We start from the raw sequence: 15,746 nt of genomic DNA on the forward strand, positions 1-15,746 counted from the left end.
TACAACCAGTTTCATTACATTCAGCCTTGATATTCTGTTACAAGGGCTGGGAATAACTGTATTACAATATTACATTACAATAATCTGCCCACAATGATGACAATGTTTCAGCACAAGATGATTTTGCAATAGTCTGCAAAGGTCTGTTACATCACAATATCTATAGAAAATTACAAAAAGAGGGAGATATAAAATAGCCAAGTAATTCCTCAAAAAGCCGATATAAGCTGGATTTATTTAATGCATTATGGAGAGCTTTAATGCAAGCAAGTAGAGTAGTGAGAGTCTGAGCCTTCTTAACCTGCACACTGGTTCAAAAACAACAACATGCCATCATTTAAAATGTCAAACAGCCAGTAAGTGGCAGAACAGAGTCCAAATGTCCTAGTATCACAATACAAATGTCAGTGTACCAATAATATATCGCAATAAACTGTACCGTGACATATTATAATTAGGGCTGTCAATGTTAACGCGATAACGTGTTAATGCAAATTTGTTTTAACGCCACTAATTTCTTTAGCGCATTAACACAACTTGCAATTTTTAATTAACCTCTTAAAAATAGTGTGAAGGTACTGCTATCATATGAAACTAGAAAAAGGAGGCCAAATAACACTCCAAACTTATGCTAAATTTTGGTGAGGAAAAACTGTCATGGCCATTTTCAAAGGGGTCTCTTGACCTCTGACCTCAAGATATGTGAATGAAATTGGGTTATATGGGTACCCACGAGTCTCCCCTTTACAGACATGCCCACTTTATGATAATCACATGCAATTTGGGGCAAGTTATAGTCAAGTCAGCACACTGACACACTGACAGCTGTTATTGCCTGTTGGGTTTGAGCTTTCCATGTTATGATTTGAGCATATATTTTTTATGCTAAATGCAGTACCTGTGAGGGTTTCTGGACAATATTTGTCATTGTTTTGTGTTAATTGATTTCCAATAATAAATATATACATACATACATACATTTGTATAAAGTAAGCATATCTGCCCACTCCCATGTTGATAAGAGTATTAAATACTTGACAAAATGTCCCTTTAAGGTACATTTTGAACAGATAAAAAATATGTGCAATTAATTAGCAATTGATCACGATTAACTACGGACAATCATGCGGTTAATCGTGATTAAATATTTTAATTGACTGACAGCCCTAATTATTAGTTATCATTGGTGTAAAAGTAAGCAGGCCCTCCTAGAGAGCACTCACGCTGACAACCACACCAATAAATTATGCAACACAACCTCATCTGGATCATTTCTAAACAGCAATATATAGGTTACTTTATGCCGGCCCCAGTTAATGTAGCCCAGCCAAAGCAAGAAGGAAAAGTAGGGCATCATGACCTACATTAGGGAACTTAGTATTCACCACCAACAGCCTCACCGAGGTGCGTACGCGGCCGAGAGTCAAGTCTCCTCGACATCAAGGTACGATATGTTTGATATATTTAATTTGTGGCAGCTCTCATGCTGGTCATTCCGTCACCGGAGAGATGAGTCAAACACATACGATATATCTATCAAAGAGTGATTAGTCAGGCTCAAACGCAGCTGTCAGCTGAGATTGACTTGCCTAAAGTATACGGCTCAGAAAAGCTGGCTTGAAGGGTTCTGGTTCAAAATCCACTTCGACCTGGCAAAAACTGTATGCTGAACAATGCCCTTCTATCCATCTACAATTGAAAAAAACATTATCCGCTGTCGCTCTCATGAAGCTGACAAAATGAAGGATGAAAATACAGGCTATATAATGTGTTTCAGCAACTTTTTGTTTATGTACTTACTGCCCAGAGAACTCATAGATTCAATGAAACCAAGCATGTCTGATTATTGGTAGAGAGAGAGAGGGCTTCGTTCGAAGGGAACAGTAAAGCTCCAACAGTTGGCATGCCAGGGTGGCAGGTTTGCCTCCAGACGGGGCTCTGTGAGAGCCCAGTGGGAGCCAGGGCGCTGCAGAGCTCTCCTCTAGCTCAGACCTGGCCCACATCACTTTCACAGTCTGCTACCAGAAGCCTTCTGGAGTCGGCATTTGACTCTACAGCCTATGTCCAAAATAATGTGCACCACCAAAATATGCCCCGACAAGTGACTTATATGTGATGCTGACATGATGTGACACTCTATCTGCTCTGTAACAAAAGTGAGAGCATTAAGGCTTTGACAAATCACACAAGGGACAAATCCAAAAAGTAAGCCATTGAAAAGACATAATATCTGCTTCAAGTGAAAAGAGTTAAATAAACTGACATGCAGAACAGATGACAGATTCAGACAGTAATCTCCTCCACTGGAACCCAGCGGAGGCCTTGTAATTCTGAGAGGCAGATAATTCAACAATCTCCCACTGTGCAACTCCATTTATAGCGGCGCATGCATCTAGTGATTCATATTTGGGGCTGTTTTTTGTGCATCCAATTGAATTTTGTGAATAATATGTGTGTGAAAAGGGTAAACCTAACTGTAGTACGCCAATCATTCGCACACAACAAACACGCAGACAGCTCATTAGTCACAAACGTGAGGAAGACACACTTCAGTGCTTCCCTGGTTCTTCCTCTGGGAGTCTCCATTAGCTGTTACTGTGCAGTTATGTAATATGATAAAGCTAAACTTTAGAGTTGGAAGATGTATGAACAGTGCTTCTGTGGGTGTGCGAAACAGGTATTTTGTATGTTTGCAATAGGAAAAAAATTATTCTAGTTATGCAGGCTATTGGCCAATGTGCAATAGCCACAAAACAATGCTTAACACCTCAGATAAGAATATCCCAGCCCTGTGATGGCTACTGCATCACTCTGCCTTTTTACGTTTACCAAGAAACCCAATGTAATCCCACACACACACACAGGTGCTGCAGCCCTAAACAGTATGTCTTTCTGATCTCAGCTATCTGGTTCTACAGATGTTAAATTGAATAAATTCTAATCAACTTATAGCTGTAGAGTTTTTCTTTTTACTTGCCAATACCCTGAAAGGTACTGTGAGCGTTGCTAAAATAATACATTCATTTATTAGATTACAAGTAGAAATTTCCACTAATTCATTCAGGCATGCCTGAATCTTCATCGCCAAGCCAATTCTTTCATGCAATACTTGCCTTGAAAGTCACTTTGAGAAACAACACCAACTTTGTTTATGCCACAAGAATGTAAATGTTTTCTGCCGCATGTAATGTTAATGAGATCTTAACTATTTGGTGTTACTATAATGGATTGCCAATAAATCCAGTGATGACAGGTATCTCTATAATGCATGAAGCAATGTGCGGGAACGTATTGACGTGGAGAGGAGGGACAAAAACAACACATGCAGACATGTTGAACTGACTTACATTGAACAGGTTTGTCTTGTTTCTTTCACAGAAAAGTCCTTGTGCTGGCATGTGCTTCAGCTGTTGCCATGGGACACTGCTTCCTAGCAACACATCTCGGGCCCACTGTAGGTTCTGTGGCGGGAAATAAATAAATGAGGAAAGAAAAACACATGAATTTTAATGTACACTTTTATATTTATATATACACACACACACACACACACACACACAACAGAATCCCTAATGAGAAAACCGAGGGGATACCCCTCCTTCATCAGAATAGATTGACAGATGTGATAAACAAACAGATGCGTGCAGTATTTAATATATTCTAAAACAGAAAAGGAGAAAATTATGCTCATTTGCAATCAGGAAAATGCAGACCTCCTTTCACAGCGTGATGACTCACAAATCAGTGTCTACACCAGTGCCCTGTTAGAAAAGATAGCAAGCTAACGCCACTTCATGTTATCTTTCACAAACCCAGTAGGCTAAAGCATGACATTACAGACTCCCTCTCCCTCCATCTTTGGAGTGAGGATAAAGCTGGTCAGTCGATGTGAATGGAGCAGTTTTCCTGAGAACAAAAGGGGCGCGGAGGCTTTTAACACTGGATGTGTCGGGTTGTGGTTGCAGCTAAGCAACCTGTGTCAACAGCATCACATCAAACTGACTGTGTCATCGAGTCACTGCCAGGGTGCATTTGCTTTTCATCCAGTTCTGCTGGGTGGCAAAAACTGAGGGAAACCTTACCACCCGTGTAAGCCTCCATCAAAAGTTATTCTGCATTTAATTGAGCCTCAAGGGAATTATCTTTAATTGAACTTATTAATTTTAGCTGTTAATAATAAAATAAAGAAGAAAAAAAAAGGTTTCTTCAGTCTTGTAGCAAATTAGGAAGACATTACCACTGGGAGCCATAAAACCCATGATGCTGCACATATAGTACTCTGAGGTCAAATGAGCATATTACCAAGCATAAAATATAAAAGAGCTTGGACCTTTCCATATGCAATTCACCCTTAGTGAGTAGGGGCATGGGCTGTATTAACAGGTTCGACGAATGGAGTGCCGACAGAAGGATGCCACCAGAGGAAAGCTCAACGCAACCTCCCTGTGCCAAACTGGCTGAGAGAGCACTGCGCTACCACCCACGCACACCTCTGCCCACAGAGCCTTATAGCCAACACAGGCTGTTTCAGCAACTCGTGTATTACTGCAGAGCTCAGCCACAGACCCACAAGAAAATCCCAGGAAAAAAAACCAAAACAAATAGCCATCACAGCTCTGATATACTTATCCCTGAAATAATGAATGCGAAAAGGTCCATGTGTCTTTTGAGGAAATTCTTAGCAAGCCCCATCTTCTGTAAATGTCACCAATAATGACGGGGATACTGATTATAGGTTTATCGCTTAGGTTTAATGGATGACTTGGCCTTTGGAATGCAATGAGAATGGACTAGTATCATCAATTACCAGGGGTGGACTGACCTGATGGGTCTTGCTGTTGGAGTAGAAGAAGGCCAGGCGGTAGAGACTCTTGTAGTGCTGAGGGAAGCGGCCGAGGCAGAGGAAGAGCGCGCGGACGCACATTTCCACCAGCATTCGCCTCTGGTCGCCGCGCTCTGTGGGCAGGGCCTTGGGAACCTCGATCACCTCGGCGGGGGGGTCTGGCTTCTTCTTTCCCTCGCTGGCTGGGGTTTGTGGAGCTGCGTGTTGACATACGGCCGGCTTTGGAGGGGTGACTGGGACAGGCAGAGGATGAGGACAAGGGTCCGCAGAGACCTTGGGGGTTGAAGCCTCGGGGAGCATCACCACGACAGCTTCTACTACTTCCTGGATAGCTTTTTCTTCCGTCTGGATGCCAGAAGGTTCTCCACGTGATGCTTAAGTAGGATTTGTATAAAATGTATAAAAATTATCAATAATTCCACCAAGACATTGCCGAATACCAAAGAAAAAGCCTCTGAATGCCCTAGGTTTCTAGTTTGTGGCTGTAAAGTTTCAGGCTGTGATTATCCTAGAGGTCACCACAGGTCATTTTATACAGTGAGGTCAAGTTTTTAAAAAAATGGTATCTATGTGAAATGGCTACTATGGGGACTAACATCATCACACATGAATACAGTTGGGCTCATTGGATCTACAAGAGTCTCAGCTTTACAGTACTGGTTCAGGTAAAAGCAGCCAGGAAAGATGAGTCATTTCAGCCCGAGTGTACCTGTGTCCTCAGATGCGAACTGTCCATCCTTCACAGGGGTCGTGCTTTCCGATGACGATGAACTGGCTTTCCCAGAAGCAGGCTTGTGGTTGCTGTCTTGTGAGCTGGTGGGATCTGTGAAGGCGTCCTGGGTGGAGTTGGAGTCAGAGAGCATCACCACCTCACTGTCCTGACTGCGCTCTGCCAAAACGAAAAACATCATGGGTCATGCCGTCAGTTGCATGGACCCAGATCAAATCAAATGACTTCAGCCTTTGGGGATATGATGGATAAATACACATAAAGAAATGTTTTGTTTCTGTCTGAAAAGTGGGCTTTACGTACTTCTTTTAACAAACTGATTATACTGTAATTTCAGGTGGGACAATCTTTTATTGGTCAGTATATTAAGATTACTACATTGTATGAATTTCAACCAATTATTCAAAATGTGCATGCTGTGTAGGCTTTTCTCAAGCTGTTGGTTGGCGACTTGTTTTTAAATGCCAAACTGTTATAATGTGGAGGGGGGAAATAAATAAATACAATTATGAAACAAGAATAGGTCATGAGCCACAAATCCTAATTAGTGCATCCCTAATGACGCATTGTTATAAAAGGAGAGATGGTTTGTTTTTGTAAGTGGTCCAAAACCAAAATGCCAGCATTCCTCTTAATTGCCATGTTGTGCAGCCTCAGCAAAAAAATAAAGTCCTTGGCAGGGAACTGTATCTAACAGAATCAGAAGGGCAATACGCTTTTGCTATTTCAGTGAATAATGCACACGTGGGACTTTTCAAAAAAGATTCACAGTCATGAGTTAACAGCAAAGTTACAACTGCGTATTCAGTGCAAGAATGCACCTCATATTGGATTAAAAACACAGCCTCTTAAAGAGTTTGGTGGGTTTGAAGAGCAGTACCATTCTGGGAAGCCAGCCACATTGCAGACCTGGGCAGGCAGTAAGCATGGTCAAACTCTGGTGAGGCTGTTGAAGATATGGGGAGCTGGTTTTAAAATGGAATCAAGAAAATCAATATCTCTGAATTTATATTAAAAAAAATAAATCTGCATTTTCCTTCATTTAGCTTTCTGAATACAGATTGAATGCCACTCCCCTTGAAAATGTAGAACCTGATTCAGACACACATATCTATAAGTGCAGTGCAAATATTTCTGAAGATCAATATTTCTCTCCTAAACTGAAAAAACAAGGTTTGTGATATGATCAGTGGATATAACCTAGAGCTGCCTCTTCAGCAAAGCAGTTGAGACACTCAGAGCCCTGGGAAATCCCCTTGGCTGGCTACTGTTATTTTGCCTCATAACTGATGTCCTATTTTACTGTCAATAAAGCAGCACATGGTCCGGAAAGAACACTTCTACGGTGTAGATGATGAACAGGAGATCATAAAAGGAGCATTTTCCCAGATAATGATTAGATAAAGGCATGTCTGAATCAGGCCCTACACTCGGTCACCTTGAGGACTCAAGCCAGAAAAATTGGACGCCTACAAGCAAACATGTGCATGGTGGGGTATTTTCACCTGCCAATAACAGGCCGGCCACATTCTTCTCGACTTGGCATTTTCACACTAATTGGCCATAATTGGGAATTACGTCCAATTAGTGGAAAACACATGATTCACGAGAGATTTTGAAATAGAAATAGAGACTTTCTGTCAAATTCAGCCCACACCAAACTCAAATAAAAAATGTGACCACATGATACACCAGACAATTAAGTGAAGTGTGATAAAAGGACGGACTCTGTCCAGTCGTGAAGACATTCACCCCATTAGAACTACATGCATATAAAAATGGCAAAGCAGGTGGTAAAAGCAAGCAGGCAAAAGAGGTAGCAGGCAGGTAGGTAGGTAGGAAGGAATCTGGAAAGGGTGACAAAACTGGCAACATGGGCAATATGGCTGCGTTATTTACACATTCAAGCTAAACATGACACATGGGGAGGGTGAACAGATGTCACTGCTTTTGTTATATGGAGAGAATGGTCAGGACTGTTTTTTCCCAGCAGCATTTCGGCCTGTTTCACAATACAGAGTTGCAACTATTGAAAATGTTGACTACAATTCTGGAAAATTACATCCAGGCTGCTTTAAAATCAATGTGTAAGTTATGTGGCTGTTTTCTGTTAATTCTAACATCTCGGCGACACAATAAAATACCACTGAAGCTTTCTCAGACATTCATACTTCTAAGTCTCATCTCTGCAATCCAAACAAAGACAAATATTTTTGCAACACTGCAACTACAGGAGTTTACATAAGACGGCCAATGTGCTTGAGTCAAAAGGTCAGTGATAATGTGCTCTGTGTACACACTGTGCTAGATGTACATTACTGAAAGCAATGATATACATCCAACACATTACCGCACTGAACTATTAAGTCGTTTTTTCAAAAACACAAATTTTCTACTTTCACATCCAGCTTAATGCGGAAATAAATACACACCTCTATGTGGGTAGTACAACACTGAAAACGTTCTTGTTCATCGCCATGCAGAGTAACTCAACTGGTTTGAACACAATATCCAATTGGATGAATTTAAACTTTGAATTGTGAACCTTTTGAGAGATGTCTGTGATTGTGTGCTTGTATGTGGCTGGTTTGTTGTGTCATCTCGGATCTCATTTGTTCTGTTCTACTCAGGGGTCTCTTGCTAAAGAGACCTTAATCTCAATAAATTACCTGATCAAATAAAGGTCATACTAATAAGGCAGGTGCTTGCTGATAAATATGTATTCAGTGTAACCAGGACATATTAGCAGTGCTCTGGGTTAGCACCTGGGATCTCTGACTACGCAAACCGCTCTGTTTAACCAACACACAGTGAAGCAACAATCAGGATCATTAAGAATGTGCAGCGATCTCTCCCTAGGCTTAGGGAAGTTACAACAAAGCAACAACTTTAACATATTAGGAGAGGCAAGATGATTGGTAAGGACGAAAATAAGACCAGCAATAAAGCAGTGACTAGAAATGAATGTTATTTCAGCGCACACAAACACACACATACGCACACATACGCACAGACACAGGCCTTAATGCTCTCTGCAAAACTCAATCTTCTAATCTATCCATTTCAACACTGCTGCTTTGTCAGGCATAGCAAATTAGTCAAATAATCAGTAGCCATATTGCCCATTTCACCACATCCCAATCACCCAGTGCGTGGGGATCATTGTAACTGAAACCAAAGCCATTAAGCATGGTGATTAGCAATCTCAGCACTCCCCAGTGGGCCTTCTGTCCCAGTGCAGAAAGGGCAAAGAGCCCAACCCCAGAGACAGTGTCTAGGACTGGGACTGTACCATCAGCCTGCTGCTCCTCATGCCGCTGCTGCTGCCACTGCTGCCGTCGGAGTGTTTTGCGTTTGGCGTAATCATGGTCAAACGGTGGGGCCACGTAAGGAGGGGATGTCAGACCTGGGGTGGCAGCTGATGGATGGGAGGAGCTGAGGACGTTCCCTATGCAAACTGGCGAGCAATTAAAGTCTTCGTCCATCAGGGAGGGGGGTTTCTCCCTGAAAATGAATCGAGAGCAACGTTGAGAAGGAAGGTTCAGCCGTGAAATGCTTTTTGTAATTACTGCTGGGTTATATTTTTGTAGCTTACTTTTCAAGGGATCTAGGCATGCTTGGCATGCTCTTCTCTTCGCCCCTGGCAAATGGCCCGGTAGCAGCCTCAACCAGCATCCTGAACAAGAGCTCGTGTTCCAGATCAGACACATCACCCTCTAATAGTTTTAGGGTGGTGGCACTGAGACGGAAATGCAACTAGAAGAAAGAAAAAAAACGTGTAATGGTCCACACGTATGTGCACAATGTCTTTAAATGTGAATGCTTTCAGTTATCTCACGTAACACAATCAATGTGACACAACTAGAAACTATGGCCCTGTTCAGACCTGGTATTAACATGCGCCCTGAATGATCGGCTCACAAGTGGACAGCTCTAAGTACAGGTGTGAACCCACTCAAGATGCATTGAGGACGATTGAGATCCGATCGCTCAGACCACAATCAAAAGTGGTCTGGGCCGCATATGGTCACATTCTTTTAGCAGTGTGTACGCGACCACATCCTGGACCACATTAAGGACCGCCTACTCAACCGACGTCCTGCTTGGATCCGCGGGATCACAGCTCCTCAGTTGAGTAGACAGGCAGATGCGGGCACTAGTCTGCCTGGCAGCATGGAAACGGCTTCTGTGCACTACTGTAACCTGTCTGTATTTTATTAAAATACATCTTATCTATAGGCTACATATCTACAGACTATCAGACTAGGCACACAAAGTGCATTATTATCACTGTCACTGTTGTGTTGGCGTTTTTGTTCCGGTGCTTTGCACGGAACTGACACCCGCCCACCCGCCCAACCGCCCAACCGCCCAACCGCCCGCCCGCCTGCGCTCTCTCATCCCCGGCCTACTGAAGCTCTGTACCACGCTGCCTTTCGGCGGCACGGAGATCCCCGTGGACCGCCAGTACAATAATATTTTGATGTTAATAAAATGTACCCAAATCAACGAATATGTGGGACATCACTACTGACATTCACGTAATATAACGTCACAACGTCTGCTGTATTAGCCATGTGTTTACTAAGCGTTTATTTACATATAGAGCGGGTAAGTGAGATTCGATCGCAAGTGGTCAGTGGAGACGCATTATAATGCCAGGTGTGAACAGACGTACTTAAAGTTGTCCACTTGTGATCGGATCACTCAGGATGCATGTAAATGCCAGGTTTGAACAGGGCCTATTTGAGCTACCGGGCACAGGCAATTTACCTCCAGGGCCTCCATGGCCAGGTCAGGAGGATTATGGTAATGGATTTTCCGGGGGTACCTAGCAGCTTCTTCATGCAGATAGTGTGCTGCCTATAAATATAAAAGAGGAGAGAGTCACCAACACACAACAGAATCATATGGCAATACAAACTAACAGCTACAATGGAGGGAAGGAGTGCAATAAGGAGTAGAAAACAGCCATGTGTGCCGACATCAGAGATCACTGTGCTCACACCGCCCCACTCATCCTCTGCTGACCTCCATGACACTGTGTTTCATACAGGTTCATCTGCCTCCACTGATCTAATCAGAACAGAGCGATGACTAACTCCATACATTGTTCTCTCTCGGAAAAAAAACATCTTGCGAGGGTGGAAGGGCAGCAATCTTTGTTTCTGTAGGCGGGTTATGAAACAACTCCAGGGAGAGCAAGAAAAATGTCTGCAATCAACCGAAGGATTATTCCAATTACTTTCAACAACGGTTATCATTTCCTTGGTTTTTACCATCATGACAACTATATTACATTTTCCCAACTTGCCTCACTGACTTCTATAAATTGTTGCCCATTAGACTGAAGTACTCAGAAATATTAGTTTTTCATTAGGGAAAAAAATAGATAATGAAAAAATATGGTGTCGTTAAATCAAGACTTCAACCTTCGGGAAATTTTGTACATCAGACACTGTATGCAGGTCACATTGCAGTGTGTATTATGGTGTTGGAAGATGTAATAAGTAAATCTCCTTTTAAGCTTGTACCCTATATTTCTGTATTTGCCGTGTGAGAGAGCAGTATTACTACTACAATCAAGAAAACAATTATCAGGCTGGTGGAAAACAAAAGTTGAAATCACTTTAAGATATCCTTTAACACAGGTTCCAGCTAACATTCTTTCATTTTTTGACAAATTTTATCTGACGCCAGAATAAATAAACACCTCAGCAACAAAGTTCATTATTACACATAAATTATTGTCTGATTATCAGGTAAAACCCTGGCCTGTAAAGCCCTGGTTCCCTTGACAACATTTTTTCCATTGGGTTTTGGATTATTGCAGAAAATAAACTCTATGGCAAACACACCTTTATGATACTTACATGTTATTTTCGCAGTGTAAATGCAATCGGCAGAATTACAGAAGTGCTAAAATGCTAACTCATTTCCAGGTTTTAGGACTCATTCCTGTAGCACTCTTTACCCTAAAGTTGTTCACCTTTTTGTAAAGCTGCAGATATTCCACTGGAGGCTGTTTGCGTTTCTCTGCTATCTTCCCGAGCATGTAGTGAATGAGCCACTCTTCTTCATCACTGTCACCCTCGCAACGGGAAGCACCCTGGAAACACTGGAACGCCGTCTGCAACATGGTGTCTCTCCTTTCTTCCATCTGAAACAACACACACACACACACACACACACACACAGCAGAGCCTTCATGAGTAATTCAGCTCAAGGGCGACAGATCAATTTACTCTACAACAAATTCACGTGTGGAACGAGCAAAAGTGACAGGACGGATGTGACATCTGTTTAGCTCACACATGATAAAACCGCGGACTTAACATGAAGTGACAGGGAATACAGATGAGAAACAAGATGACTCTGTTAACATGAGCCTCACCTGTTTAACCACCTCTGGGGGCAGCTCGTTGCGCCACTGCTTGAGCTGCCGCGAAGCAAATGTATGCAACGCATATGAAATAGTACCGTACTCGATCCACAGAGACAGGTTGGAGCTGTCTATTTCCAGGGCCCTCTTGAAGCAGTTGAGCACTGCCTGGGAGTGTTTCCATATCGGAACGTCACTTTTCAGCTCATTGGAGTTGAGCTTTTCCTGAATACGACTGGCCCGAGCTAAAGCCATACCTGCCCAGGAATCAAACCTGAGGAAAGATACGTGTTACTGGTAAAGTCACTGCACTTGATGTATTATTGTAAAATACAAGATGACAACAACTACACATTTATTTGTTATATTCATAACAAAAATAGATGTTTTGCAATGTGCACAAGCATCGACACCAATGTAGAGAAATGAGCTACCTGTTGGGACACACGCATATGTCATGCATGTAGAACTTGATGGCTTTGGACTGCTCCTTGTTCTTGAAATGGTAATCAGCCAGCAGGTAGTAGATCTCATTAATGATTGGAGGTGCAGGAGCACTACCCTCAGGAAGGCATGGGGCCTTAAAGAGATCAAAATTCAACATTTCTTTAATAAAATCATGGTTCTAAGTGACAAACCACAAAGTAACAAAGTTAAGAGAGTGACATAAAGAGAGAGCAGGACTTAAAATTAGGGCTGTCAAAGTTAACGTGATAATAATGCGTTACGCAAATTTGTTTTAACGCAACTAATTTCTTTAACACATTAATGCAACTTTACATTATTTAGGTTATAGCGTTTCTGCCATGATATGAAACTAGAAAACCTAAGGAATCAATTGGTGCCATGTCAAAATAGCTTGTCGAGAAGGAGGTTAAATAACGCTCCAAACTTACGCTAAATTTTGGCGAGAAAAAATGGCATGGCAATTTTCAAAGGGGTCCCTTGACTTCTGACCTCAAGATATGTGAATGAAAATGGGTTCTATTGGTACTCACGAGTCTCCCCTTTACAGACATGCCCACTTTATGATAAACACATGCAGTTTGGGGCAAGTCATAGTCAAGTCAGCACACTGACAGCTGTTGTTGCCTGTTGGGCTGGAGATTGTCATGTTATGAATTGAGCATATCTTTTATGCTAAATGCAGTACCTGTGAGGGTTTCTGGACAATATTTGTCATTGTTTTGTGTTGTTAATTGATTTCCAATAATAAATATATACATACATTTGCATAAAGCAAGCATATCTGCCCACTCCCATATTGATAAGAGTATTAAATACTTGACAAATCTCCCTTTAAGATACATTTTGAACAGATACAAAATGATCGATTCATTTGCCATTAATCACGATACACTATGGATAATCATGTGATTAATTGCGATTGAATATTTTAATCGATTGACAGCCCCGCTTATAACTATTTAGCATGTCTGAGTCTGTGGTGTTCTTCACATTCAGTGCGGGCCCACTGACTGACCTTTTCTGTCATGCCCTCAATGTAGGCTGCCACTTCATCCATGGTGAGGACGGGGGTGTCACTCGTGGGGGCGATGCCTGCAAACCTCCGCAGCAGATTGGCTAATTCCGCAGACACTGTGCTCGTCTTATAGCTGTCAAACTCGGGCAGTGACTTTGGTTTGAAATACTGGAACATGAAGAGGGCATCACACCACAGCAGCTCAACCTGCAAAACACAGAATAAGGCCACAGGAAACATTAGTGTCATAGACCATTGTATTAGAATGGAACACACAGCACTGGAGCAAATTAGTGGCATTGAGGTCTCCTGAGGACTCTCCTCCTCTTGCACTGTGGTATTACATAATTACAGTCAGGATGCCAGCCATCTAAATGCACTGACACACAACAGTGGGAATGACACCCCCCTGGTGGCTGGACACATGCATTACAAAAATACAACAGACAAGGGGCCGTGTCCACACAACATCACAGAGTCATGAGTCACTCTAGTGGTTAAATTCTCACAATATTATTAGTTATGACATTGTCTCGGAGTTTCATTTGATTTTTTAAAATGTAGATCAAATCTAGCTTTTCTCTCAACTCTCAATCACTCTCAATGTTGTGTTGTTTCTGAAAACATTTTGTGCGAGAAATAGGCATTACAGTAACAGAATCTTGTTTCATGTTTGATCAGCGCTGCCTAGTTTAACCATTAGATTGTAGTTTGTGAGTGATTGACAGCTGCTCAGAGACGGCAGGCTCCAGCTCGGCTACTGTCAGGATATAGTGACCATTTTATAAAAATAACTTTTTTTAAAAATCATATTTGCTCCAATCTGCCAACTCCAGCTTTAATGCCATTTCAGGGCTTCAATTTATTTCAATGACAGCAGACGTGCGCACCTTACAAGCCGCCAAAACAGCATTAATGGATAAAGCAGACTTCCTCTGTGTTGTGCGAGGGTCAGTGAGGGCACATGTTTGCGTCACTGGCAGTCTGCTCTTGTTCAAACTCTCTCTTTATGTCGGTTTGCCAACACATGTGAGAAATCATACCAATTAGTCAAAGCCTTGAGCCGTTTTCACCACCTCTTCACTATTTCACCGCCTCTTTAACACCCTTTGGCTTTTATCTAAATAGGAGCTCAGCCACATTTTGAGTTTTTTGTTTTTACATTTTAGATTACATAATATATTGGTTAGCTTAGCTAAGATTGACTTCTTTAGTATGAACCTAAATTGATTAACTTCCGAGCAGCAGTCACTTCAAGTTCATGAAACTAATCAGAATATACTAAATCAAAGAGACTTTTAGAAGCATCTGAGTGACTGACCTGTGGAGATGAGTGGTCCTCAAGGTAGCGGGCCTTGCTCTTCTTACTGGGGTAGGCATATAAGCAGAAAAAGCACTGTTCCAGGGCCATCTCCAACTCCTCTTTGTAGGGATGAGAGTCGTTGGTGGCCGAGGCTGCGACCTCTTTTTTCAAAACTTGGACCTACACCAAACGTAAGAATAAAGCACTTTCAAACTGTTCAAATAGTGTTCACACAAATACATTTAGGTCACACTAACAGAAAGAAATTAGGGCTGTTAATCGATTCAAATATTTAATTGCAATTAATCGCATGATTGTCCATAGTTTATCATGATTAATCACACATTAATCACACATTTCTTATCTGTTCAAAATGTACCTTAAAGGGAGATTTGTCAAGTATTTAATACTCTAAACATGGGAGTGGGCAAATATGCTGCTTTATGCAAATGTATGTATATATTTATTATTGCAAATCAATTAACAACACAAAACAATGACAAATATTGTCCAGAAACCCTCACAGGTACTGCAGTTAGCATAAAAAATATGTTCAAATCCTAACATGGCAAACTGCAGCCCAACAGGCAACAACAGCTGTCAGTGTGTCAGTGTGCTGACTTGACTATGACTTGCCCCAAATTGCATGTGATTATCATAAAGGGGGCATTTCTGTAAAGGGGAGACTCGTGGGTACCCATAGAACCCATTTACATCACATATCTTGAGGTCAGAGGTCAAGGAACCCATTTGAAAATGGCTATACCAATTTTTCCTAGCCAAAATTTAGCGTAAGTTTGAAGCGTTATTTAGCCTTGGTCAGACAGTATTTGCAGAGAAGTATACAAACAAACTTACATAGAACTTGAGGAGTGCGCCATCTGAGTTGCAGCACAAGGAGCGGCGGCCAAGATACTCGTGAGCTGTGTTCAGAAGCATCAGCGAGGAGGGCAGCATGGGAGTGTCTGAGTCATCTAAAAATGAGACTTGAAAGGGTCATTCGGT

General features: G+C 41.9%; 1 protein-coding gene across 4 annotated transcripts in view; it reads right to left on the bottom strand.

Moving 5' to 3' along the window:
- Positions 1 to 15,746, bottom strand: part of cabin1 (calcineurin binding protein 1) — a 44,540-nt gene that overhangs the window by 20,586 nt on the left and 8,208 nt on the right. The window contains exons 19-31 of one of the 4 annotated variants that reach the window (XM_074638748.1): positions 15,600 to 15,715; positions 14,760 to 14,921; positions 13,439 to 13,645; positions 12,390 to 12,535; positions 11,968 to 12,229; positions 11,563 to 11,733; positions 10,347 to 10,436; positions 9,169 to 9,329; positions 8,980 to 9,077; positions 6,454 to 6,519; positions 5,553 to 5,732; positions 4,823 to 5,217; positions 3,348 to 3,461 (exon numbers count right to left, since the gene is read on the bottom strand). In XM_074638748.1, the coding sequence (XP_074494849.1) occupies positions 3,348 to 3,461; positions 4,823 to 5,217; positions 5,553 to 5,732; positions 6,454 to 6,519; positions 8,980 to 9,077; positions 9,169 to 9,329; positions 10,347 to 10,436; positions 11,563 to 11,733; positions 11,968 to 12,229; positions 12,390 to 12,535; positions 13,439 to 13,645; positions 14,760 to 14,921; positions 15,600 to 15,715 (2,168 nt within the window). Of the gene's footprint in view, positions 1 to 3,347; positions 3,462 to 4,822; positions 5,218 to 5,552; positions 5,733 to 6,453; positions 6,520 to 8,865; positions 9,078 to 9,168; positions 9,330 to 10,346; positions 10,437 to 11,562; positions 11,734 to 11,967; positions 12,230 to 12,389; positions 12,536 to 13,438; positions 13,646 to 14,759; positions 14,922 to 15,599; positions 15,716 to 15,746 lie in introns of all 4 variants that reach the window. The other 3 variants (XM_074638746.1, XM_074638749.1, XM_074638747.1) reach the window with 3 other exon arrangements.

The sequence above is a fragment of the Sebastes fasciatus genome, chromosome 6, assembly GCF_043250625.1.
Source record: "Sebastes fasciatus isolate fSebFas1 chromosome 6, fSebFas1.pri, whole genome shotgun sequence".
NCBI classification, from domain to species: Eukaryota; Metazoa; Chordata; class Actinopteri; order Perciformes; family Sebastidae; genus Sebastes; species Sebastes fasciatus.